At 50.0% G+C, this 26,798-nt stretch overlaps 2 protein-coding genes across 7 annotated transcripts in view; one reads left to right on the top strand and one right to left on the bottom strand.

The window, feature by feature from the left end:
• Window positions 1–1,369: 1,369 nt before the first annotated feature.
• Window positions 1,370–13,166, top strand: Chrnb2 (cholinergic receptor nicotinic beta 2 subunit). Of its 2 annotated transcripts, XR_016536855.1 has the most exons (7): window positions 1,370–1,463; window positions 3,016–3,161; window positions 3,327–3,371; window positions 4,000–4,109; window positions 4,751–5,723; window positions 9,164–10,247; window positions 12,916–13,166. XR_016536855.1 is itself a non-coding variant. In XM_090340882.1 (6 exons), exons 1-6 carry the CDS (start codon window positions 1,394–1,396, stop codon window positions 9,335–9,337), a joined length of 1,518 nt encoding a protein of 505 aa, XP_090197008.1. In that variant the 5' UTR covers window positions 1,370–1,393; the 3' UTR covers window positions 9,338–12,036. The 2 variants fall into 2 exon arrangements, 1 of the variants encoding a protein (XP_090197008.1); XM_090340882.1 differs by lacking the exon at window positions 12,916–13,166 and having other exon boundaries at window positions 9,164–12,036.
• Window positions 13,167–13,902: 736 nt separating this feature from the next.
• Adar (adenosine deaminase RNA specific) overlaps window positions 13,903–26,798 on the bottom strand; it is a 48,827-nt gene continuing 35,931 nt past the window's right edge. For 3 of the 5 annotated variants that reach the window (XM_090340879.1, XM_090340876.1, XM_090340878.1), the window contains exons 7-15: window positions 21,633–21,858; window positions 21,268–21,439; window positions 21,063–21,156; window positions 19,965–20,087; window positions 19,574–19,707; window positions 17,764–17,946; window positions 17,236–17,348; window positions 16,780–16,907; window positions 13,903–16,642 (exon numbers count right to left, since the gene is read on the bottom strand). In XM_090340879.1, coding sequence (XP_090197005.1) covers window positions 16,396–16,642; window positions 16,780–16,907; window positions 17,236–17,348; window positions 17,764–17,946; window positions 19,574–19,707; window positions 19,965–20,087; window positions 21,063–21,156; window positions 21,268–21,439; window positions 21,633–21,858 — 1,420 coding nt within the window. In that variant the 3' untranslated portion in view covers window positions 13,903–16,395. The other 2 variants (XM_090340877.1, XM_090340880.1) reach the window with 2 other exon arrangements.

Here is a 26,798-nt window from a genome sequence, read left to right as displayed (position 1 = left end):
AAAGGACAGCACTCAGGCCAAGAGGTCAAGTCTTACGACCCACAAAAAACAAAACAAAAAAACCCCTCTGAAGTCTGGTGTTTAGCAGAGATTAAATATTAAAAGATCTTAAAGGAATTGCCAATAGTTAGAATGGGGAGCTGAGGGTGTAGAGTATCCCAGCTAAGGTTGGAGAAGTAGGCTGATGAATCAAGATGGAACTTTGCTGCATAAGTCTGCTTTAGTCAGGAATCTTTTGATTGAAAGTGACAACAAATACACTTAAAAAAAAGGCCTTCTGTGGCTCAGCAGCTAAAAGTTCAGTGCTTTCAAGATCAAAGATGTCATTGAGTTTTGACACCTCTCTCATCTTTGCCCTCCTTTGTGTTTGCTTCATTCTTTCTGAGTGAAATGATTCCCTGATGTCTCCCAGACACAGAGGACGACTGGAGTGGAAAGGAATGGAGATGAGAAAAGATCATTGAGAGGAACTGCCAATCTTTCTGCTCTTCAAAACCTTCAAGGTTACCTTTTTGTCAAAGGACGTCTGGACCTCCACAGCGCAGCCCTGGGGTGGGAGGGCAGGATGGAGCCCACGGCAGCTTTCATGAAGGTAGAGGATGGGACAGGTGAGGGAGTTAGTTATTCCTGGACTCCTGCTTTCTCTCTCAAAATAGCGATCCCATCATCCCTCCCCCCTCTCTTCCTCTAGGGGACCTAAAATGCATTTTTTCCCCCTGCTGTGGCCTCAACCACCCTAGAGGGCAAAATCATTGGTTTCACAGAGAGGAACCCTAGCCACCCCACCCACCCCTTTATTTTAGGTCTCCACGTATACGGAGGGCCCTGACCTACTTGTCAGCTCCTGCTGCTTCTTCCTGCAGGCCCGTGCCAAACCTTTCCAGAGGTCCCGCTCCACCTCCGGGGGAGAGCCCTGCCTCCCCGCCACTCACGCTCACACCGCCGGGGACCGCGTGGGCACAGAGCTCCCGGCCTGGGGCGCCCCCGGCCCCCGGCCCCGCCCCCCGGCCCGGCCACGCCCCTGGCCCGCCCCCTTCCGCGCCCCGGCCCCGCTCCCGCCCCCTCCCGACCCGGCGCTTCCGCCTCCGGAGCGGCGACTCCGCCCCCCCTCACCGTCCCAATTGTATTCCTAGAAGCGCCGCCGGAACAGCCTCGGCCTGCTCCGACCTGGCTCGGCGAGAAGCTGGTTTTGCCCGGCAGCCGGTTCCCTTCCACCCGGGGACCGCGGCCGCCCGGCCCGCACTGCAGACCGGAGGCCACGCGCCCCACCGGGGCCCAGAAGCGGGCGGCGCGGGCGCGGCTTCAGCACCGCGGACAGCGCCCCGCTCGCGGCCCGGCCGCTGGCTGCGCGCCCCCGGCGGCCGTCGTCCAGGCGGCCAGCGATGCCCCAGGCATGGCCCGGCGCTCCAGCCCCGTGGCGCTGCTGCTCCTCCTCAGCGTCGGCCTCCTCTGTCTGTGTCCAGGTAAGGACGGAGCGGCCAGCTTCCCCTTGGAAGGGCTCGGGCTCGCCCTTGCGCGGATGGAAGGGATTCCCTAGAGTTTCCAGAGCCCGTCTAGGGGGGCGGTGGTGGTGGTGGCGGCGGAGGCTGGACTAGGGGAGAGTCCCCAGGGGCTGCGAGGAGTATTTGGGAGACTTACCTCGAGGAGGGGAAGGAGGGGGATGGCAGATCTCTCAGCTTTCTGGGATGGGGTGGGGGGCATGTGTAGGCTGGGGTGCCATTTGACTTTTTGTGAAACGTTATCTCTAGAGTTCTCTTTGCTTCAACAACTCTCCCTCAGCGCTCCCTCATTGCCTACTCCCTCCATTGGCTCCCAGCTTAGGTCACCCCACAGGGACTGGCAGGAAGGAGACAGCTGACTTAGAGGATGGGACAGGAAACTTGGAAGCCCCAAAACCACCAGGCTGAGGACTAGAAAGGCGCTCTCTCAGGGCTGGGGGAGGATGTTGGGGCAGAGTTACAGACGGGGATGAGAGGAGTGAGCCTTCCACACACACATGCCACTTCTTCGAGGGTAGGCGCCAGCATACAGTGGAGCTCAGGGCTAAACATACACCCTGACCCACGGGCAACCCTCTTACCCAACTCCAGCCCAACGTCTGTGGAAGAAGGGAGGTGGTCATGTCTAGTCATCTATGGAGAACTTATAATGTTATTTGGCACACAAAAACCAATGCTGATTAGAAAAAAAGAGTATGGGACATATCTGTTCCCCTTTCACCACCCTCTAAACCTTTTTCTGTGAGTTGTATTTGCTGGGGACACCACAGAGGTAAAAACCTCAGGCCTTTTGAAATCACCTTCAGAAAACCTGTGGGGAAGCATGTCTGCATTAATTCTTGAAATGTAGCTTCCAAATCTGAGGCATGTCTAAACTCCTTGGTCAGTGCTCTCCTAGTCAGGCTTCTCTATGAGGAGCTTAATCTGGCGCCTCCATGGAGTAACCTAAATGTTTTGAAGTATCCTTAGGAAGGGGACAGTGGGAAGCTATTGTTTCCCTCCCCCATTAGGCCTAATTGTCCCACGTTTTTTTTTTTTTTTTTGTGCTTGTTTGTTTTTGCCAGTCCTGGGGCTCAAACTCAGGGCCTGGGTCATGTCCTTGGACACTTTTTGCTCAAGGCTAGTGCTCTACCACTTGAGCCACAGTCCCACTTCCCGTATGTGATACCTAGGAATCAAACTCAGGACTTTGTGCTGAGCACTCTACTACTAGGCTACGTTCTCAGCCCCCTTGTTAGTTTGTTTGTCAGCTGAGGGGCTTGAACTCAGGCCCTGGGTGCTGTGCCTGAGCTCTTTTGCTCAAGGCTAACACTCTACTGCTTGGAGCCGCAGTGCCACTTCCGGTGTTCTAGTGGTTCACTGGAGAAAAGAATCTTACAAAGTCTTTCCTGCCAGGGGTTGGTTTGAACCGAGATTCTTATATCTCAGCCTCCTGAGTAGCCAGGATTACAGGCGTGAGCCACTAATGCCCTGCTAGTGCACCCTCTAGTGTACACCTTTTCCCTGCCTTGTCCAGGGGTGTGGGGTACTGACACAGAGGAGCGGCTGGTGGAGCACCTCCTAGATCCCTCTCGCTACAACAAACTTATTCGTCCAGCTACCAATGGCTCTGAGTTGGTGACGGTGCAGCTAATGGTGTCCCTGGCCCAGCTCATCAGTGTGGTAAGTTGCATACTTTGCCCAACTACCTGAAGTCAGCCTAGGCAGAATGTGTTATGGTTTGTCTTTACTCTCCTGGTGTTCTCCAGGTGGGCGGGGCCACAAGGGTGGCGGCTCAGTGGGCTGCTATGGGCCTGGCTTTTCAGCAACTTCTTTATTTCCTCACAGCATGAGCGGGAGCAGGTCATGACGACTAATGTCTGGTTGACACAGGTCAGTTCTCTTTCTACCCCACCTCATCTAGGGTTTTTGTGGGTCATGGGTCTGGGCCCTGAACCCAGACTGGGCGCTGTCCCTGAGCGTATCAGCTCAAGGCTACCACCCTACCCTTAGCCAAGCCCCATTTCCTATTTTCTAGAGGTTAATTGGAAATAAGAGTCTCAGGTCCTTTTGTGCCTGGGCTGGCTTTGAACTTTGATCCTCAGATCTCAGCTTCCTGAGCTGAGCTAGGATTACAGGCCACCGCTCCTGCTATTTTTTTTTTTTTTTAAAACACCATCTCCCTCTTCGTTTCCTCTCCTTCCCCTCCTCCTTGTGGGCATGTCTTTTTCTGTTTAACTTTCCTCTAAAGGAGCAGAAAAATTTAGACTTTGGAGTCCCAGATAATTGGATTTGAATCTTGGTCTGTTCTCTGGGTCTTTAAACTCCGCATGATTCATTTCCTTATTTCTGGTGACTTAGCTGCACATATTAAATGAGAGTATCAAACCAGTCTCACTTGTTGGGAAGAGACAAGGAGATGGGTTCCTCAAGCCAGTCTACAATCTTTTTGTGCCTTTTCTTGACCTCGGCCCCTCCTGGGGGCAGAGGTTGGGGCTGCCTTCCTCTCTCCCTTTCCCAGGAATGGGAGGATTATCGCCTCTCCTGGAAGCCGGAGGAGTTTGACAATATGAAGAAAGTTCGGCTCCCTTCCAAACACATCTGGCTCCCAGATGTGGTCCTGTATAACAAGTAGGTGACCCTTGGGAAGGTTGGGGGAGATCATGAGAAGGCTCAGGGGAGGACGTCATGGGGGAAAGCAAGAGAAATTCATTTGTGCTGTGAAAAGGAAGGGACTCTTTTTGTTGTTGTTAGTCCTGGGGCTTGAACTCAGGGCCTAGGCACTGTCTTAGGACACGTTTTTGCTCAAGGCTAGCACTCTGCCACTTGAGCAACAGCTTTTTCTGAGTATGTGGTACCAAGGAATTGAACCCAGGGCTTCATGCATGCGAGGCGAGCACTCGTACCGGAAGCCATGCTTCTGGCCCCAAGGGAAGGGACTTCTTATGGGAAGGTTTGCAGATGGGCCCTGCCCAGTCCAAGGGTGGTGACTGTCTGCCAAAATCCTTTAGTATATGAGAGGATAGACACATAGGCTTTGCCTATCTCTGAAGGGCATCACAGGTCTCCCATCCAGGCCACCAGTTCTTACTACCAGCCCACTCATATCACCTTCCTGCTTCACTTCTCTGTACTCCTGGATGGTATCATTACAGGCCTGGGTTTCCCTCCCCGTATCTTCCTCTGGGTTTCCTTTCCTAATCAAGCCGAGGCTGATGGGTAGGGATGGAGGAATGCTCAGACCAGGGCTGATTCTATCCATTCCTTGGCAGTGCCGATGGCATGTATGAGGTGTCCTTCTATTCGAACGCCGTGGTCTCTTATGACGGCAGCATCTTCTGGCTGCCCCCAGCCATCTACAAGAGTGCCTGCAAGATCGAAGTCAAGCACTTCCCCTTTGACCAGCAGAACTGCACCATGAAGTTCCGCTCCTGGACCTATGACCGCACTGAGATCGACCTGGTGCTCAAGAGTGACGTGGCCAACCTGGATGACTTCACTCCCAGTGGCGAATGGGACATCGTGGCACTGCCAGGCCGGCGCAACGAGAACCCCGACGACTCCACTTACGTGGACATCACGTACGACTTCATCATTCGCCGCAAGCCACTCTTCTACACCATCAACCTCATCATCCCCTGCGTGCTCATCACCTCTCTGGCCATCCTTGTCTTCTACTTGCCGTCAGACTGTGGGGAGAAGATGACCCTGTGCATCTCCGTGCTGCTGGCCCTCACCGTCTTCCTTCTGCTCATTTCCAAGATTGTGCCTCCCACATCCCTGGATGTGCCGCTGGTGGGCAAGTACCTCATGTTCACCATGGTGCTGGTCACCTTCTCCATTGTCACCAGCGTGTGCGTGCTTAACGTGCACCATCGCTCACCCACCACGCACACCATGGCACCCTGGGTCAAGGTTGTCTTCCTGGAGAAGCTGCCCACACTGCTCTGCATGCAGCAGCCGCGCCATCACTGCGCCCGCCAGCGCCTGCGCCTGCGGCGGCGCCAGCGTGAGCGTGAGGGGGCCGGTGCCCTGTTCTTCCGTGATGCCCCGGGTGCAGACTCCTGCACCTGCTTTGTCAACCGTGCATCTGTCCAGGGTTTGGCTGGAGCCTTCGGGGTTGAGCCAGAGCCCGGAGCCGGTCCTGAGCGGGCTGCTGGGCTGTGTGGCTGTGGCCTCCGGGGAGCAGTGGACGGAGTGCGCTTCATCGCAGATCACATGCGGAGCGAGGACGAAGACCAGACTGTGAGTACAGCCCAGTGACGTGGGAGATGTTTATGAGGGTACAGGGAGCAGGGACCCTACACCTGGAAAGCAGGGCATGGCTTAGACATGCAAAATTAAGAGTGCAGGATGGAGAAAGTGAGGCGCTGGTGTGTGAGTGTGTGAGTGTGTGTGTGTGTGTGTGTGTGTGTGTGTGTGTGTGTGTGTGTGTGTCTACTGAGGCTTGAATCTAGGGCTTCACATTCTTGCCTATCTTTCTCATCCAAAGCTAGGTGAGCCATAACTCCAGGCAGGTAAGAGTCTCCTGGACTTTTCTGCCCAGGCTGGCTTCAAAGTGTGATCCTCAGATCTCAGCCTCCTGTGTAGCTAGGACTACAGGTATGAGCCACCAGTAATCAGCTTGGCCCCAGGTTCTTGGTTGGCATATTGGAGAAGGTCCAGTTCAAGATGACCTTGAAGCTTCCTAATGACCAGTACCCAGGACTAAATACCTCTCTGCTGTGGCATCATTCGTGTCCTGAGGACGTCCTGGAAAGGGAAGAGGCCTTCTGGGTTTGCAGCTGGCCTGTGGCTGTCACCCAGAGTTCCTCCCCACACCTTGCATTACCATACCCAAGTTGTTAATCTGCAGCTCTTAATGCAAACTGGAAGTCCTTTGTGTGGCACAAGGGGCAAAATTGAGGGCAGTTGGGATGAGGAGACGAGGGTTAAAAGGTTCCATGAATCTCCCAGAGGAGGGAACACAGTCTCAAATCAATATCCCCTTTCTCTCTTCTGGGTCCTGGGAAACCATCTGGTGAAATATTTATGGAGATGAGGCCAGTGGAGAGAAGGGTTCACCCCACCCTCTTTCTGCACTTGCAGCTTTGGCTGTTTTTTTTTCTTTCTTTCTTTCCTGCAGTGTTCCCAGAGGAGATTCCTTGGTCCTGAGTCAGGAGCTTGGGGGAGGTAGGAGGGTTAGCATCCCTCCACTTTGGGTAGCAGCTGGCCAGCTCTGAGGCAAGTCTGGGGTACCTGTCTGGTTCCAGGCTAAGGCTCAGTGGTTGCCATGGTGACTGGCTATGTTTCCTCAGGGACTCTGCCATTCCTGTTGGGGGATGAGGAGGGACAGACTCTGGTTTGTGCTGGGGGAGGAGTGGCTTTAGAGGTCTTTTAGCCAGGATAGCAGGAAATTAGGTTGGAGGAAAAACTTGGGCCAGAGAGCCCAAGTTTGAATGTTGAAACAGTGGGGAGGCTGAGAATGAAGGAGATGGGGGTGGGTGCCCCAGAGCCAGCTGAGGCCACATGGGCCATGGCTGGAGTACAGGGCTCACTGCTGCTGCTACTGCTGCTGCAGCAGTGTGGGCCTCTGTCCTTTCCACTCAAGTCCTCTCATGAATTGTGCATTTGCCAATCCAGGTGCTAAAGATGCACTGACCTATTTGGATGCCTCACAGGCCTCTAGATCTCAGCCTGTCCAAAACCACTGCTTGATCTACATTCTCATCAGGTTTCCCTAACCTTTAGTAAACGGCATCACCATTGACCCATTGTTTTAGACTGAAAACCCAGACTGATCCTTGACCCCTCTCTTCTTCTCTTCCCCACCAGAAGTCTTGTCCTGTGAGCACCCACTCCAAAATCATTTTCAGCTTTTTTCATCACCTCCATACTAACGCCCAGCCTTTAATCTGCCAGTAGCTCTTTCCTGGACTGGGCAAGAATTTCTGAATAGCCTGGCTGATGTAGCTCGTGGGCTCTTGCATACAAATAGACTGTGTTTCCCTCAGCTCATGCCATTTATCCCTTGCTGGGGGCATTGGCTAATTTCCTCCACCATCTTTAAGCAAGGCAAGGCTTTTTATGTCCCAGAACCTTTACACATAGAAATCTTTCTGCCTGGAATGCCTGTTTCTATTTTCACTTAAAAATATTATCACTATTACATTTTATTTTTGCTTTATGATTTGAGAGTAAGCTTCAGGCATCCCTCAAATACTTAATTGTGCCTCTCCCAAGAAGAGGATTTTTTTTCCTTGTATAATAGAGGCTGGGAATGTAGCTGAGTGGTCAGGCAGGTACTTAGCATATAGAAGGTCTTGGGTTTCATTCCCTGCACCAAAAATCACCAACTAAAACAGCAACCAAAACCCAAGTTAATGATCAGAGTGAGGAAATGAATTAATTACTTTTATGAAGTCCAGGTTCCATCTTTTCCAGTTGTTCTAATATTGTCTTCAGTAGAATCACCACTTCCTAGCCTACTCCATGATCTCAAGTTGCATTTAGTTGTCATATTCCTTTGTTTCCCTCAACCTGAAATTATTCTTCAGTATAGTCTCTCTTGGTTTAAACATTTTTAAAGATCCCAGGCCAGATGGATTTTTTTCTTCATCATATTTTTGAAACATCAGGTTCTATGATAAGGCTTAAATGCCATCTCATTGGAGAAGGTTTTCTCAGATTACTCTCCGAATTATATCCCTACCTCCCTCTCCCCTTTGCTACCCACATGGTTTGCCATTTAAAAATTCTTCTCTTTCTGTATCCTTCAGACAATACACCCCAGGATACATTTATCTTGCTTCTTGTATCACTAATGCCTAGCATGGTGCCAGGTATGCAGCAAGGACAACTGTGACCTGAATGGGTCATTATTCTGCTGCTAGCTAGCGAAGGTGTATGGTTGCCTCCTCACTGGGCTTAAGGGCCAGACTCAGGCTGCAGCAGAGCAGCTGTGAGGAGGAGAGACTGGCCCTTCATGTGAACCCTATGGCTCTGTGACTTTCAAGTGCCTGAGAGTATTGTCTTTTTGACTGATTTGTTCACAGCTGGGCCCCGGCTCTCACTCTCTCAGGCCCATGTGTGCTGTTAGATGAGGCTCTCCTGTAAACATCAGCACCCATTTACTGGGCACAGTTCCAGATTCTGGAGTTGCAAAGATGAACCAAGCAGGGGCCCTTTGGTTTAGGAGAGTGTAGCGTGGTAGACATACACATTGAAACCGTAGAGTCCAGCATAAATATGATGATGGAGATATGGAAGGGAATCTAAAGAGGACACTGTTCCATTGTCATTGGGGGAATCAGGGAAGCCTTCATAGAGAAGGTGATATTTGATTTGGGGTTTGGAGGACACGTAAGAGTTTACCAGGTAGAGAAGGAGAAGTCAGGATTTTCAGTCGAAAGGCACAGAGACCTTAGAGAACATACTGGGGTTTGGTAAGTCTGGATTATATAGTGGGGAGAGAAGTAGAGATAGTCTACTTGTCATGGTAGGGTTTTGATTCCAGACCTAGGAGTTTAACTGGGTTCTAAAGGCAGGTGGAATATGGGGGCTTTCTAGGTGGATGAGGTCAGAGCTCTGAAAGGTCTTGTAGGGGTCAGTGAAAAGAGGCGTGGGGTATATGGGACCTGCTGTACCCATTCTACTCCCAGCCTATCCCATCTTATGTGACTGACACCTGGGTCTCCTCCATGCAGGTAAGGGAAGACTGGAAGTACGTTGCCATGGTGATTGACCGCCTGTTCCTCTGGATCTTCGTCTTTGTTTGTGTCTTCGGCACCATCGGCATGTTCCTGCAGCCTCTCTTTCAGAACTACACCACCACCACCACCTTCCTCCACCCAGACCACTCAGCTCCCAGTTCCAAGTGACACCTTCTCAGCTCCATGGCCCTTCTCCCCTGGGCCCTTGTTATTCAATAGTATTGGGTGGAAGGTGGGGCCAGTGAGCTCTAGAAAGAGGGCACCGCCCCACAGATCCATCCCTACTTCCCCTCCACCCCACCATCCATACAGCCAACTAAGCCTGGAAGATAGAGCAGCCACATTGCATTGGGCTGCACACCTCCTCTTGTATAAACCAGGCAGGCCACTGTGGAGAAGAAGGCTGAGAAGTGGAGAACAGTGATGGCAGGGCCTGCCCTGAGGAGAGTGCTGGGCAAGGGGCCAAGCAAGGGGCAGCATCGTCCATGGCCTTCACGTCACAGGAGAAGAGATGATCACAGCAGACCGTTAGAAGCGCCTAATTTGTTAGTCAAGAACTTAGGCTCTATGCTGGCTTTCCTGGCACAGCGGTTAGTCAGGAGGAGCAGAAGGGCAAGGCTTAATGTGACCTGACACCCTCCCCACTATGGACTGGGAGACACTACAGCGTCAGAGGATCCTGCAGTTAGACTCCTAGGTAGGGAGCTTCTAGCTCAATTCCACAGCCCATGCTTCTAAGAGGTCCAGAGCCCAGCCTTGGGTTCCCTTCTGTCGGATGAAGAGTAATTCTCTGCACTCCCTTTCTTTATTGCTTGGGCTCTAGGATGGGTATTGAGGGGGCCTCTGAGCTCTGAATCTCTTAGGGGCCTGCTTACAGTAAGGGGTCCATATACTTAAACTGTGTGAGAAGTGCAAGTTCACAGTATTTGGAGCTGGGAGAAGCTTTTGCAGCCTTGGATTGCAATAGGAGCTATGTTACAGATGAAGAAACAGACTCAGATGGTGAGACAAGCCAGTGGATCTGCCCCTTCCTCCCCACGCTGAGGCCCATGTTGAACAGATGGATTTCTTGAAGGAGGTAAATGAAAGACTCAAGCCAGCCTTTTTGATCCTGCAGTAGAGTTGGGCTGGGCAGGACACCTGGCTGTGGAGGCCAGAGGAGCCACTGGCCAAGCTGGGCGACATCGCACTGTGCCCGCTCCACTCATATACTCCTGGTTTCATCCTTCCACCTCTAGCTCCTCTGTTTCTTTCTCACAGCCAGGCCTACGCAGGTTAAGCAGAACTTCAGGCAGATGGGATCTGGGCTGCAAGTGACTCCCCAGGTGGCATAGATTCAATTGATTATCTTTCGGGTTCTTGGAGGCTCCATCCTGACCCTGCTCCCAGGGGCCAGCCAGAGGCCACCTAGTCTACTAGTGCAGGAAATGGCCCTACTAAGGGATCTCTTTGTCTCTGTCCTCACCACGTGACTGGCTCTGATTTGTGGTCCTAGCCTGAGATCAGAGCTGGGACAGCAGATAGCAGGGCCACGGAGGGGTTAAGTTACTAAATATGCCCCAGGGATTTGTTCGGCAGTGGGGAAGAAAGGAGTGGATGTGCAGCAAGAACCACTGTCCAGTGACATTCCCTGCCCCTGGGTGCAGCCCTTTGGGGACCATGCCCTGTGAAGGAGAGGAGGCTGGAGGAAGGGCTCCACTGGTGGTGAGGCCAATGAGAAGCCTCTAGGCCATTGGGAAGCTTTATAGAAGCAGAGCCCCTGCTGCTCTTGATCCTGCCTTGTCATGTATGGTGACATCAGGGAGGCCCCTGGCCTTATTCCACAGCGGGGGCTTGTCTCCACAAAGAATTAGGTGCTAGGCTCAGAGCTGGGCAAGGCCTAGAAAAGATCTGAGGAGGGGTAGAAAGTGGATAGCAACCCAAAACTTGGTATAGTGGGGCAATGAAGAAAAGAGTTGGGGGTTCTTGTTAGACATGGCAAGACCATAGCAATGAAAGCCATTTTTTCATGGCTTAACAGTAGTGCACACAGGCTGTGCGCTTGATGGCTGACAGTGCAGTGAGAGAGACAGCTTCCTGGCAGTGAGGGCTGCGATCCTAGAACAGCTGGTACCATGTTATTGAAAGCGTAAAAGCCAACAGGATCAGGCAACCTCCAGGTGGTGTTTTCTACATGGAAGACTATCTGTGAAGGAAAAGGCAAGACCATTTCCTTCTAAAGAAACAGGCTCTGGCCCACTTGGTCTCTTCAAGTCTCAGTATTGGCTACTAGCCACAGGTTACTCGGCTCTGTGCTGGTTCCTTCAGATACACAGTCTCCATTCCTCACAGCACTCCTGTGCGGGATGCACCTCATTGTACAGAAGAGAGATGAGGTTCTGACAGGCCAGGTGAACGCTGGTAGCACTATCTCCCAATGTGACAGAGGCCTGCTCCCTAGTTCTCACTGTAGTCTTTAGAGCGAAAGAACTGAGGAGGAAATAAAGGGTACTCTGGGACTTGTCTGAATTGCTCCCCAAGCCCGAATGATAGAGTTCACTAGTCACCCTCTGCTTCTGTGTACAGGTGGGCTGGGGTCATAGCATCACTCAGCCTCCCATCACCAACCTGACCAGTCAGGACGAGCACCACCTTGTAATAGTTATCCCAGTAGGCCTAAGAGGCCAGTGTGATAGTCACAGGGTTCTTAAGGGACTGTAGCCCTAGGAATCAGTAGGACAACTCAATCATACCCCCACCCCCGACACCCTCCCTACACTGCCCTTGGCCTCCCTTGTCTCCGCTCCTGGAATATTTGCACTGATCTGGTCTACTCCCAGCTGGACTCATTAGGAAACTTGCTATGCTCTTAAAGTCATTTCCAAAGACTTCTTGTTACTGTTTTATTTGGCAGGTGGGGGAGAACCCTCGGGTTGGTAAATATAGGGTAAAGAGAGACTGTTAGATAAATTAGGCTTGTGAAAACTTAGAGGCATCATGCAAATCAAAGGCATCATGCAAATCCATAGAAAAGGTGAGTTAAATCATTATAATTTGTCATTTTGCAAATGCACTTAGCAGATGGAAAAGAAATAGCCGGATGGCTAGACTTGGAGTAGACAGAGCCCAGAGGGCTTCTGGGGAGGACCCTTTGGGAAGGAGCAGGCAAAGAGAGAGAGAGAGAGAGAGAGAGAGAGAGAGAGAGAGAGAGAGGAGAGGGAGAGGGAGAGGGAGAGGGAGAGGGAGAGGGAGAGGGAGAGGGAGAGGGAGCCCGCCAGCGAGAGCGAGAGCACGAGCCTCCTGAGAGCAGGGGTGGCTGGCCTGTGCTCTCAGCCCTGTGCTCTGGGAACTGAAGGTGGCAGTCATGGTTTGATTTGGGCTCAAATCCTGGAAACAATATGAAATTCCAGGCTCCTGATGAAATGCATCTGAGATGATGAGCTGAAGTGGGGGTGAAAAGAGGCAGACAGGTGACTTGGCACTCACCTTAGGCTTTAAGGCAAGCACTCTACCACTAGGCCAAACACCCTCACTCAAGTGGTACCAAGGAATCGAACCTGGGTCTTCGTGAATGTTAGGCAAGCACTCTACCACTAGGCCAAACACCTGGCCCTCACCTTAGGCGTTAATGAAACTATTTAAAAAAAATATTTGTGTTGGGGACCAAATTGCACTTATACCTGTTATCACATACTTTACCACTGAGCTACATGCTAGCTCCCCCAAACCATCCGTTTTCTAAAAGGCCTGCGTACTTTTCCCTCCAGGTGGAACAGGATCTGTCTGAGGACAGTGACACTCAAGTTTCTTGGGACATCACAGAAGAGTTAAATTATCCCGAATGGCCTTTAAGTTAAAAAACATCCAGTTTGCCAAACCCTCTATCTCAGAGACAGAAAGGAACACATGCCATTCTGGTCCTCGTGTCATGTTGCAAAATGTGGCTGGTTCTTCTGGCCTTGGTTCTATTTGTATAAAGATGAACAAAAAGAAAATAAAAGCTTTCACTTGTCTGGCATTGGTGGCTCATGCCTGAAATCCTACTCAGGAGGCTCAGATCTGACAACTGCATTTGGAAGCCAGCTCAGGTACAAAAGTCCATAAGACTCTAATGTCCAACTAACCAACTTTAAAAAAAAAAGTTTTTATTGTAATTTAGCTAGCCTCATCATCCTCTGATAAATCACTGTTAATAAAAGGTAAAGTTTTGTAGAAATTCTGGAGTAAGTTACAAAGTGGAAAGTGGTGAAGTTCTTTCAGATTCAAGATGGAGAGATTTTGGATGTCTTGCATAGTAGATAGAATGCAAATAGTCTCTTAAAATGTATGTAGACTGCTCCTGGGCCAGCCACAACTCTTCTCCAAACACATCGCTCTGCAGGCTAAGTGGGGGTAGAAAACATCCCTTAGGGAGACTGAGAGTTGTTTGACAGTCTTGAGAGAGGTTTCCCTCCCTTCTCCTGGGCCTTGAAATTCTATCCATCGAGTCCACTTAGTGGTAGGCCGTGATGAAGGGAAGGTATGGAGTGGGTAGATGAGTCCTGAGGTGCCCATACCCCACCCAGCAGCAAATTACCTGCCCCAGGAGGCTCTTGGAAACAGTTCATTCCACAGGCTACGGGGCGATCCTCTTCTCAGCGTCAGTGTCAGATGCCACAGGTGCTGTTACCAGAAACCCCAAGACCACAGGCCCCTCTCTGCCCACCTTCACCTCCTCAAGAAACTGAGGCTTGAAACTCTCTGATAGTTCTGCTTTTCACTCTTTATTTATTAGGAATGTATATTATTATTCATTAAGGACACAAAAAGCATAATTGTAGAACTGGACTGCAGCTGTCACAGCACCAAGGCTATGCTTGGGCTCTTCCCCACTCTGCTCTTGGAGTCACTGCTGAGACCCCAAAGCCAACGAAGTCCTTTCAACTCGAGTAAAGGAAATAGCTTCAAGCACTGACAATTTGCACACGTGATTATTCAAAGACCACACAATAGCCACAGTTCAGACAAATCAACTACAAAAATCGTTAAGAAAGCAGGAGGTGCTTTGCGTATTGACAAAGATTGGACAAGAAAGTGAAGAGAACACGGGACAGAAGCTGTGCCTCTTGGTCCTGCATGACTCAGAGAGGCAGGGGAATGCATTTAGGATGGGGCCTAACACAGCTCGTTTCCAGCAGGCGTGTGAAGTGCAAGGATGCCTCACTGACTTCCTATAGCAGAAACCAAATATCACTAGTTTGCTAGCTAAGTAAGGTCCTGGGGTCAAGTGAGGGCTCTGATATCAAGTTAGCCCTGCAGCAGAGGCAGCGCTGCCCGAGATTCTAATGCCCAAGACGTACAGTAGGAAGAAATACCCCGAGGAATCAGGTGATAACCATTCAGCCTGAAGAACCCAGGGGATGCACTTTCTCTCCACAGCTGGGGAGCCCAAGATTGCTCTGCCTCGGCAGGTGCCAGGACGGATTTACTGGACCATCAGCTACTATCCCACATGTGGCAGTATTCACAATGTCTCGGAGCAGACTCTCTCTACCCCAGAGTCAGGCACCATTTCCCTGCCTGTTCCTTGCGAACACCAATTCAATTGGTATTCCTCAAAGACATCCTTGGTGTATTTAAAAAAAACACGCATTCTTATCTTGGTCAATTTTTGGCCTTAGGTATGGAGGGCACAGTAGTAACCAGAAGAATCAAAGTGCAAATGTGGACCTATTTACTGTTGAAGATGGAAAGGTAGAGGGAGGGAAACTATCAGCAGGTCAGGGGTGAGGGGACAGCCTTTTTCAGATGAAGACACATCATCCAAAGGAAAGAGGCTCAAGTCCGGGAAGACAGAGCCTCGTTTGTACTGTTGAGCATGTCTGGCTGAGTTAGCCACAGAGCAGGTTCCAGAGAGGCCAAAGGCTCAGACGGCACAAGTCAGTGTTTGGTGGAAATGTAGAGAAGGGAGTCCACCACAGACTGTGAGGACCACCTGCCCTTTTACCTAACGAGTCTTCTTGTATGCTGACCTTATCAAGACTCCCTAAAGGGCAAAAAGGCCTTAGACCTATGCCCTGCCTATGAACCAGCTTCTAAAGCTATTTGGCAATATGAAAGCACTTGCATGGATTTCAAATCTGAATTTTAAATCTGTGCAAGTTTAGTGAAGAATCAACGTCTCCAGCATTAAGAAAAAAAAAAAAAAAACTCCCTTGAATTCAATGCCATGAAAAATATTACACTGGGTGGAACAGTGATCTAACCCAACATGATTTTTTTTTCTTTTGCCTTTATTCTCCCCAAGCTCTAACTGAGCAGAGATGATTTATCTGCTAGGATATGTCTTAGATTCCGCCCCCCACCCCCCACCCCATCAGTTGGTTGGGCTCTCTGGCCCTACTCCTTATTTGAGGCAGGGTAAATTCCTAGGAATGCGTTTGATGGAAGGGCAGATGGGAGCTTGGCCTTATTCCAAGGAATGTCTGCCTCCTGCAGGGGGGAAGCCTCAGCTACTGTTGGGGCAGTTTACAGCCCATTCTGGCTGGTTCTCGCCCGCCCCCATCCGCCCCCATTGCCTGGGGAAGGGCGGCACCTCCCCTGCATCAGCCCCCCCACTGGCTGACATGCCAGACCCCACGCCAGGCAGGGTTTGCAGATTCCAGTCGCTTTTCCATTGGCACTGGTAGTGAAGTGAGGGCAGTTTTCAACTCCTGCCCTTGTACATGCTTCACCCAGTTCCTTGTGTGCATCTCCTAGTAGGCGGGGGTGGGGGAGGAGAAGCATGGGGATCATGACCACAGGGAAGAACCCCGGAAGGGAAGGGAAGTTGAGGGGCCTGCAGAATCCATAAATGAGATCATCAGTCCCTGACAGGATTCACAAAGACCTGATTGGAACTTATTCAAGTCCACAAAAGGTCAGTGTGGCAAACCAAGAAAAAGGAAATGGAAGGAAAAAAAAAAAAACCCATAAAGCCCGAAAAACACAAGGAAACTTAAGAGAAAAAGACTGTAGATGCTCAGTCACTGCTCATGATTTGGGTGGAAAGTTAAACCCTCTTCTCTTCCTTTAGATCTCTGGCTCTTCACTCAGGAAAAGAGAAGGGGGCCTGGTCTGACCCAACCTAAAACTCCCAAAGAAAGCAGGATAAATGAGAACTCAAAGTTCACATAAAAAGGGGTTAAAGAAGCCCCCCGGTCCCCTGGTCAATGTGATGAGGAATGTTAACAGACCACCCTCCCACCCGTGGGAAGTGCCCCACGCAGTCAGTCGTTGGGTACCGGGCAGAGGTAAAAGTTCTTTTCCTCCTGTGGCTTGCTTATCCAGTCCCCATAGCCCATGTCCCTCAGGCCTTTTTTGAAGTAATTCTTGGCTGTCTCGTAGTCGCGGGCAGCTTTCTTGGCCTCCCCATAGGAGAGTTTCAGTAAATCCCTGCGGCAACGGAAGGAGCAGAGCTTCTTAAATTGAAGGAAAATGTTCTTTTTGGACAACCGTGACAATTCGTTTCCTGGTCTGGAAAAATAAAAGCAGTTGTTATTCACTTGGGACTAGGAAAAGCAGGGAGTTGGGTAGATGGCCCTTTAAGCTCTGGGGACTGGCAGGCATGGATGCAGTCTTGCCAGTTCTCTTGGGCCCTCCAAGCCCCTTACCCATCCACAGTGCCTCTGGTACCATCCAGAATCTCGAGGTCAAAGCCATCAGCCAAGCACCAGTTGACACTTGTCTCCTTTGTCTTCCCGGATTGTCTTTTGGAGTCATACACAGTGACTCGACCAACCTAGGGATCCCAAGAGTCATGGGAGAAAGATGGAGACTTTTCAGGGATAGGGTTTGGGAGCAGAAATTCATAAGAAAGAGGGAATATGGGGCTGTGATGTTTCCCCCTTCTTTAGCATTCCATCTGACTACAGCTCAGCGGACTCCACCTCAATTCAGATAACTTTCAGATTAAGAGGTGGAAAGCCCTTGGGACTGAAGGGAAAGAATAGGTTCTGGAGCCATGACAAGGCTCTGAAAAGGGCTCCCCTTGCCTGGATTTGCCCTGCTGACAGAACTGCTTGAAAAGGAGACAAATGCCAAGAGGAACAAGAAAGGGGTTATAGCACCTTGGGATGGTTGACAGTAAACGGATATCGTAGTCCGTGTTCAAATGATTTCCCATCTCTTGTCACACGGCAGCAGATAGCTCGGCTCAGATGCCCTTGGCTGAAAAGGTAACCTGGAGACACAGAAAGAAAGTGTATGCCTATGTTCGGACCAAATACTATTAAGAGGCAGAGGTGCTTTGAGTCTGAATGTCTGCAAGATCTGTGGCCGTGATGACCCAGGCCATGTACAGGCTTATACAATATTTAAGCACAAACCAGAAGGTTCTGTGTAAGCTCAAGGGCTGAGGAGGTCAAAGGAACTAAGAAGCTGCATCTTGAACAGTGGCAAGGCCGGCCTGGCCCATCTTTCCCGAGGCTGATACCTGGTACTCGGACCCCCCTTCCTGTCACCACAGTAATGGACCACAGACCCCATTACTGACAAGTGAGCTGAGCTCACCTGGGAAAGGGGAGACACAGCATGCAGTTTTCTGGGAGTTGGGCTGAAGGGGACATGGATTCTCACTCTCAAGGCAGGTCTCTTACCCAGTGTGACAGATTTGAGATACACAGGCTGCAGGAAGTGAGTCAGCAGGGCCCCTTGAAGACCCAGAATATTCCAGCGCAGGATTTTGTCACTACAGGACATGGTTCGGAGCCTCTCTCCAAGTCGAATGCCATCCCAAGTGGGTACAATGTCACTGGACTCTACAGGGATTGTGCCTTCCCCTGTATGAGACACTTAGGTCAGACCCACATATCATCCAGCCCGTGTCTGTGCACAGTATGTGCGCTACTGAGGCCTGGGCTACTGGCTATTCGCTCTCTCTTCATGTACGGCAGGGTCCCCACTCAGTGCCAATCAAGATCTATGCTTAGTGCTGGAAAATAACGGGAGCAACATTCGTAAGATGTTTGTCCTCCTGTGATACTTGTGGGAGTGGAGATGAAAAGGAACGCACAGATATTAACCAAGCAGACTAACACCTCCACAGGAATTCCAGCTGCTCCCAGTGCTCCAAGGCTTCGAGGCAGCTGTGGTGGGGACGGCACAGGAAGGCTCCTGCGGCAGAAGAGTCAGGGAGCAACGATACAAAGGAGAAGGAACCGCTGGAGTTGCTGTTTCACACAGGGAGACCAGCAAAGGCTCGGCGGCAGTGGTAGTTCGGGAACCAGTGTGACCCGAGTCCCCATGAGAGAGGACGAGGGGCTGAGAGGAGGCTGGGAGTCATGGAGGTTCTCTCTTCAGGCACAGTACAGAGCGAACCACTACTGGTTTCTTTGCTTAGAAACAGCTCTAACAAGATACAATTACTATACCCATGAGTCGCCAGTTTAAAGCATAACATTCACTGACTTCTAGTATTTCTGTATTTGTGCAGCCTTCAATATGATCAGCTTTAGAACATTTCATCCCCATTCCCCCCAAAAAGAAACCTCCCACCCTTATTGGCAGACGCTCATTTCCCGCCAGCCCCACTTATCCCCGGCCCTAGGCAGCTACAGTTTACTGGCTGCCTTCATGGATTAGCCTATTCTGGACATTTTATATAAATGGAATTGTACAGTATATGATCTTTTCTAACTGGCTTTTCCCATTGGCACGTTTTCGAGGTTCATCCATGTTGTAGCATATGTAAAATGTATTTCATTTCTCTTGATGACCAAATAATATGGCATTGGATGACATCACATATCACATTCTGTGTCATTCATCTGGGCATGGATACTTGGACTGTTTCCATTTGGGCTACTGTGAATAACGTTGCAGTCAACGACCCCATAACTAGTGTTTTTGTGTGGACCAGTCTTCATTTCTCTAGAGTAAACGCCTAGGAGGGAAGCATGAGTCATCCAGTGACTCTGCTTAAACTGCAGGGCATTTAGCAGTTAAGTGACATAATCTGATTTCTGTCTGGGGACCAGTCAGATGACTGCTGAAGTGTGAAGAGACAGCAGGGAGACATTAGAGGACGGGAGAGGAGCTTGCAGGCAAGCTGAGCATCCACAGCCAACTAGACAGGAAAAGGCAGGCCGTAGGTACCACCTACTTGTCACCTCCCTATCCCCTCCCAGGGTGCTCCTGCCTATTCCCAAGAACATGACGATCACACAGGACAAGGATTCTCCTAATTTTATTTCTAGCCAGGCTTTCTTCTCTGAGTTCTAGATGAGTCTGGGCGTTTTAAGCTCAGAGATTCAAAATAGAACTTCCATCTTCCTCTAGTCCACCCTTGCCAGGATTTTTCCTGTCTTGTAAACGTAAACACCACATTGTTGCCTAGAAGCTAACAGCACCCCTCGCCCCCACCAGTCTTTCACAACTCCAATGGGAAGGAAGTCACATGTCACTCACCATTCTCCACCTTGGTACGAAGCTTGCCTTGTTTGGGGTTCTCAAAGACAGGGTAGTGGCGGGAATCTGAGCTTTCCACAGCTCGGTCACTGCAGGACTTGTCGAAGAGGGCGCCATCTCCACATGGAGCCGTGCTGCAAAACAGGGCATCCATTAAAACTCATCATGTAGACGCCCACCTGGGGCTCTATGCCAGATGAGGCTGGAGCTAGCCTGCCATGGAAACCGGAGATGGGCAACAGTGGATGCATGATTTTCCACCAGGGTACGTACCTCAAACAGAGCAGGGTGCCTACTGCCTGAGGTCAGACTTGGGGCCAGGGAAGCATTTGAACACCCAGGCCAGAGAGCCTGGCGTGGCTGTGCCAGCAGCATGAGAGACAATACAGACCTGATATAGAGATGGAATGAAACAGTCTTTTTTATCTGGAGCTTCTCTCCTCCCCTAGCGAGTTCAAATATGCTATCCTTTGCAGTACGAGGGTTGTATTTCATTAGCTCACTGTAGAGAAACCTATAGAAGGAAAGCCTGGGTTAGGATGGCAGCTTGGATTCTGGGCTTCCATGATGTGATCTCTTCTTGAGCCCATGTAAGGAAAAACTTCAGGGGTACACAACTTGTCAGATTTCAAGTGGAAAGAGGGGCTCGAACATTCTATGGGAGGCCTTGGCATTTCACAGAAGTTAGCCAGGATCCTCACCACAGCAGCTATGGGAATTCCAGAGCAGGATAAACACAGTCAACGCCTACACAAGGCTGCTGCTTCTCTGTAGAGTCTGAAGCTTCATAAATTAAAGAAAAGGTGAACTAGAGGAGAAAGCCAGCAGGGGCGCTGAGGTTGTTTTTAGGTCCAAACAGAGAAGGCTGCCTCATCCCCAAGGCCCTGAGAATGCATAGGTCATCTTGTATTCTGAAGAGAGGACATGAAGCAGTCAGCAGGAAAAGGAGGGCACCTAGAAACAGGCTGGGCAGTGGCATGCAGCCAGGTCCCAAAGGGGAGAGATGCATGGGTCCAACATGAAAGACGCTGAGCTGGGATGTAGCTCAGTGGCAAAGCACTTGCCTAGCAAGTGCAATGCCCTGGGTTCACTTCCCAGTACCAAAACAGAAAAGACAAACAAATGGCCAGTTAAAAAATAAACAAAATGGCTGGGTGCAGTGATTCACGCCTGTAATCCTAGCTTCTCAGGAAGCTGAGATCTGAGGATTGCAGTTCAAAGCCAGCCCGGGCACTAAAGAACGTGAGATTCTTATCTCCAATTAACTACTAGAAAACAGGAAGTAGGGCTGTGGCTCAAGGGGTAGGGTGGTAGCCTTGAGCTGAAGAGCTCAGGGACAACACGCAGGCCCAGAGTTCAAGTCCCATGACCACCACCAGCAGCAGCAGCAGCAGCAGCAGCAGCAACAACAACAACACAAAAAAGGTCCACGGTTCCCTGCATGGGCAGGACTGGGGGTGCTCACTCAGAGGCTGCCCATCTCACCTACCTGATGAAGCCTCTCCGGGAGATGATTTCAGCATGGCAGTCGTTGACAGTTTCACCCTTTAGACTGAGAGAGTCTCCTTTTACACAACGATTCCCTGGGCGAGCATCCCGAACAAAAGAAAATCACAGTGAAGCGGGGAAAGACAGAAATGACTTCAACTTACAGACCTTCAGTTCCCGTCTGCTCTCTCCACCCCCTTGCTTACCTGTCCCCAGGCTGACCACAACACCCATGTCCTCAGCATCTCGCTTCATAATGATGGCAGCCAGGATCTTGCGGCCCAGCAGGGAGGGCTGGAAACTGTTGGTGAGCGCGTTGAAGCACCGGTGGCTCAGCATAGCTATCTGGTCGTGGAAAGTACTGCCGGTGAGAGGCAGCTGTGGGGACAGGGGCAGGGTCAGGGCCACGCAACCCACAGTGGCAGGGAGATCATACTGTTCTTGGTCTGGAAGTCCCCTTTCCCCATTCATATGTCTAACAAAGCTAGTTTTAAAGCCTATGGCTAATTCACAGGACAAGTGAAGAGCCCTCCCCGCAAGAAAAGGTAGCAGCAAAAGAAGAAGTCTTAACTGTCTTTGGATGTGCATCTGGGGACCTGGAGAGGAGAAGCATAGTTCTTCTGAGACTGGCCCCTGTCACTGGGGTTACCTCTGTGAAACCCATGCGTTCTGCCTTCTCGTTCTCCCCAATCAAGACGCGGAGGGCCGCATCTGCTGCTTCCTGCTTGCCTTGCTTCTTGCTGTGTGCGCAGACAGCCGGAAACCAGCGGCCCCCAACCTTTGCTTGATAAACGAACCTTTGGGATGAGAAGTAGGATGAAGACAAGCACCAGACCTTGACAGCTGTCCCAGGGAATGGCTGATTTGCAAACATATGGACCCGTCCATTTTGACAACTCTCTCTAGCAGCATTTCCCAGTCTTTGGTCATTCATGAACTACAGCATGCATTTTGCTAGCTCCATATGTCACTTGGACTATTCCTTAGTGTTTTTCTCTAAAATGACCCTTGAAAATGTAAATACATTAAAAAATTCATGTGATTTCCATAAGCAGAGACCCAGTACCACTTGTCACTAACTGAAGATGGCTGTACCACAGAAGAATGAGGTGGGAGGACAACAGCTAGAGGGAGACGGCACTTTCCTTCCTACCTGGCTTCAACACAGGGCAAGTGCTTTCTGCCTCTTATCTGAGTTTTCTACCTCAGGTCAAGCTGGTCAAAGGGTTAATGTTTTTATTATGTGAAAAGTTCTAAAATATTAATAAGCAGTAACAGCACTCAAGAAAATTGAATGAGGACAGAGAAAGTGGTTCACAGAGAAGAAAATGCAAATACTAGATACATATCAATAAATGGATGACATTACTATTAGAGAAAAGCAATTTGAAATCACAAGGTAGGTAGGTTTGTTGTTGTTGTTGTTGTTGGTTTGTTTTGTCAGCCATGGGGCTTGAATTCTGGGCCTGTGCACTGTCTCTGAGTGATTCAGCTCAAGGCGCCACCACTTGAGCCACAGCGCCATGTCCAGTTTTCTGGTAATTAACTGGAGATAAGAGTCTCACAGACATTTTGTGCCTGGGCTGGCTTAGAACTGCGATCCTCAGATCACAGCCTCCTGAGTAGCTAGGAACACAGTTGTGAGCCACCAGTGCCAGGCTAACAATGTAGTATTTTATAAGAGCTTTCCTCCTTGACTTTTTGTTGTTGTCGTTGGGCTTGAACTCAGGGCCTGGGACCTGTCCCTGAGCTCTTTTGCTCAAAGCTCTACCATGTTCGACCACAGTTCTATTCCCAGTTTTCTGGTGGTTAATTGGAAATAAGAGTCTTGTGGGGATTTTCCTGCTGACTTCAAACCATGACCCTCAGATCTTAACCTCACGTAGCTAGGATTACAGGTGTGAAACACTGGCACCTGGCTTTACTGATTTGTGTGTGTGTGTGTGTGTGTGTGTGTGTGTGTGTGTGTGTGTGTGTGTGTATGGGTCATGGGCTTGAACTCTGCCTGGGCACTGTCCCTGAGCTCTTCAGCTCAAGGCTATCGCCCTACCCTTGAGCCAAGCCCCACTTTCCATTTTCTAGAGGTTAATTGGAGATGAGTCTTAGGTTCTTTTGTGCCTGGGCTGGCTTTGAACCTTGATTCTCAAATCTCAGCCTCCTGAGTAGCTAGAATTACAAGCGTGAGCCACTGCACCTGGCTTTTTTTTTTTTTTTTGCCAGTCCTGGGGCTTGAACTTGTCGGGAGCAAGAGTGGAAACAAACTGTACTTTGATTTGCATCAGATAATTGCTTGATTGTCTCATTGTTTTTTGGCCTTCTCCTGTTCAATTGATCTGAGATTTACCATATGAATGTAACCCTCAACAGCTCCCTGATTAACGATCTGGATGTAACACCTGGGAGGGCCCTGGTCTCCGGAGGGGATAAAAACTTTGTGTTAAGAATAAACGAGGCAGTTTTTGCTTGGGCTGCAGACCTCCTGGACCCGATGTGTTTGTCTCTCTTCTAATTTTTCCAGTCCCTGCCCCTTATTTCAGGAACCCCAATTTGCTGCCGGGAGGCCCCGGCATCTGGCGCCCGAACAGGGACCCTGAAAATCTGGGACGAAGGTGAAGGACCCCTCCCTGTGGTAAGTAACACATCGTAGGACTATTAAGAGAGTATAGTCAGGAGTAATAATTATGGGTCAAGCTAATAGCCATGAGTTATTTCTACCGATCTTAACAGGCCTATTTGAAGCCCACGGAACGTGGGTGGAAGAGGGGGTGCTTCAGAGCTTCCTACAGTTTCTCGAGGAAGCATGCCCGAGGTCTGTAGAGGAGGCATTCCAAAAAGCCTGGCAGCGGATAGGAAAAAGAATTAAAGATTATTATGAGGTATATGGCCCCGAAAAGACCCCAATAGAGGCTACTACTGTATGGAATTTAGTAAGTAAATACATAGATCCTCTACATGAAGATGCTGAATTTAATCTTGAATTAAGGGAACTTTATGAGTTAAAGGACCCTTCTGAAGAACCTGAGGCTGAGCCATATGCCGCAGCCCAAGAGAGTCTAAATGAGATCTTGCAAACGGAACAACAACCAGTAGATATTGAGTATCAGAATTCAGGTTTGAATACCAAGGAGGAAAGTTATGATGAGTCAATGGAGGGCCGAATGGCTACGATGGAGAAGAAGTTAGAAGAAATCCTACATTTTCTATCGAAAATGGGGACAGAGCAGAGAGCCCCCTCAGAAGTAGGAAAGAAATATGACCCTCAGGCCACTATGGTGTCTGATTCTAAACCTTACCCCTCACACCCACCGCCTCCGGCTGCAGCCTTACGGCCTCAATCCCTTTCTCAACCTTTAGGCAAGCCTAAAGGCCCTAGCAACAAGTCCCTTTTAACAGGCACTACAACCAGGCACAGTGCATCGCAATTAAACCTGACTCAGGCTGCTAGAGAGAGGGAAGGTATTTCAGGGCCTCGATGCTTCCCTAGTTCAGTTGATCATGATGAACAAGTACACCATCAGCCTGTTCCTGTTAAACTATTACAGGATTTAAAAAATGCCTGCTCCCAATATGGGCCAACTGCCCCTTTTACTCAAGTAATATTGGAGGCCGCGTGTGCTGGTATTGCATGCCCAAATGACTGGAAGCGGCTTGCCAGAGCATGCCTTAGTGCAGGAGAGTACTTATTATGGGAGACAGAGTTCACTGCACAGTGTCGGGCTAAAATTGAAACAAATAGGTCTAAGAACCTGCCTTACACTGTTGATCAGTTGTTAGGAGAGGGAACCTATAAAAACACCGAAGATCAATTGGGTTATGCAAAGGAGGCCTATTTACAAATAAATGCTGCGGCGAGAGAGGCTTGGAAAAAGTTACGCAATTCCAATCGTACAAAAAATCTAGTAGAAGTTAAACAGGGACCGAATGAGCCTTATCTAGAATTTTTGTCTCGATTAATGGAGACTGCAGACTGCCTAGTACAAGATGAGAATGCAAGGGAGAATATAGTTAGACACATAGCCTATGAAAATGCCAACGCCGCCTGTCAGGCGGCTATCAGACCCCATAGGAATAAGGGAGGAATCACGGACTTTATTTCACTGTGTGCTGATATTGGACCCTCCCATGTACAAGGCCTTACTTTAGCCGCCGCTCCTCAAGGAAAGACTGTTACTGAGTCTCTAAAATATAGAGGTCAGCGGCATTCTCGGGATGCTAGACCCCCAGGGCGTTGCTTTTCTTGTGGACAAATAGGACATTGGATGACGCAATGCCCACGCCAGGCCAGGCAAAAGAGAGAAAAATCACCTGGCACATGTCCACGCTGTGGTAAAGGGAAGCACTGGGCTAAAGATTGCAGGTCAAGAACAGATCGCAATGGCCGCCCGCTTTCGGGAAACTGGAGGAGGGGCCAGCCCCTGGCCCCGCAAAACCATGGGGCAGTCCCTCCCTCTTCTCGGCCACAAGTGCATCTTCTAACAACCCCCCAAGATCAGTCTCCGGCCTCCTCCGTGCCACCCCAGGAAGTGCAGGATTGGACCTCTGTTCCTCCACCTGCTCAGTATTGACCCCAGAGATGGGGACACAAGCTCTCCCCACGGGGGTCTTCGGCCCCCTTCCCCCGGGAGTGGCTGGATTGCTGTTAGGGCGAAGTAGCTCAGCCCTTAAAGGGATACAGATTACACCTGGCAAAATTGACCAGGATTTTACTGGAGAAATCAAAGTTATGGCCTCTGCCCCGAAACACGTGGTATCGATCCCAGCCGGTCAAAAATTAGCACAATTAATACTTGTGCCTTTACCTCCCGGGGAGACTGCTAATCCCCCATGTGGACAGAGAGGATTTAGATCTTCTGATATCTATTGGGTACAAAGCATAAAACAAGAGAGGCCTGAGATGACTATATTTATACAAGAAAAGCCCTTTAAAGGAATATTAGACACTGGAGCAGATGTGTCTGTGATATCTAAAAAACATTGGCCAGCCCAATGGCCCCTGACAACCTCTATGACTTCCCTACAGGGGGTTGGGCAAGCAACTGACCCACAGCAGAGCAGTGCGATCCTTGTTTGGAGAGATGAGGAAGGGCACTCTGGTCATTTTCAGCCATTTGTCTTGGATCATCTGCCAATTAATTTATGGGGTCGTGATATCATGGAAAAAATGGGAGTGTATATGTTTAGTCCTAGTGCTGCGGTCACTAAGCAGTTACTTGATCAAGGCCTCCTCCCCTTTAGGGGACTAGGCCGAGCAGCACAGGGGGAGCTAGAGCCACTCCAACCCCAGTCTCACCCTACGAGACAAGGATTGGGGTATCCCTTGACGGGAGCTGTCGTTTGCCCTCCCCCTCATGCTGATCCCATAAATTGGCTCTCTGAACGACCGGTATGGGTTGAACAGTGGCCTCTTTCACTAGAAAAGATCATTGCAGTACAGCAGCTGGTACAGGAGCAGCTGGATTTGGGGCATGTGGCCCCTTCTAACTCTCCATGGAATTCTCCAATTTTTGTTATAAAGAAAAAGTCAGGTAAATGGAGGCTGTTACAGGATTTGAGAAAAATAAATGCCACAATGGAACTGATGGGGGCCCTACAGCCTGGCTTGCCTTCACCCATGGCAATCCCAAAGGATACTTATAAGATTATTATAGATTTGAAGGATTGTTTCTATACTATACCCCTGGCGCCTCAAGACTGTAAGCGCTTTGCCTTCAGTGTCCCCTCTGTTGATTTTAAAGAA

This window comes from Megascapheus bottae, chromosome 10 (assembly GCF_031878675.1).
Source record: "Megascapheus bottae isolate mThoBot1 chromosome 10, mThoBot2.hap1, whole genome shotgun sequence".
NCBI lineage: Eukaryota > Metazoa > Chordata > Mammalia > Rodentia > Geomyidae > Megascapheus > Megascapheus bottae.
Note: the sequence above shows the minus strand (reverse complement) of the source record. Positions and strands in the feature narration are given on the sequence as shown.

Excerpts from the sequence above, each read along its gene's own strand:
- Chrnb2 (XM_090340882.1), top strand. The coding sequence starts at position 1,394 with ATGGCCCGGCGCTCCAGCCCCGTGGCGCTGCTGCTCCTCCTCAGCGTC. Across the intron at positions 3,162-3,326 it reads TGGCCCAGCTCATCAGTGTG|CATGAGCGGGAGCAGGTCAT; the intron begins GTAAGTTGCATA and ends ATTTCCTCACAG. Across the intron at positions 5,724-9,163 it reads GCGAGGACGAAGACCAGACT|GTAAGGGAAGACTGGAAGTA; the intron begins GTGAGTACAGCC and ends TCCTCCATGCAG.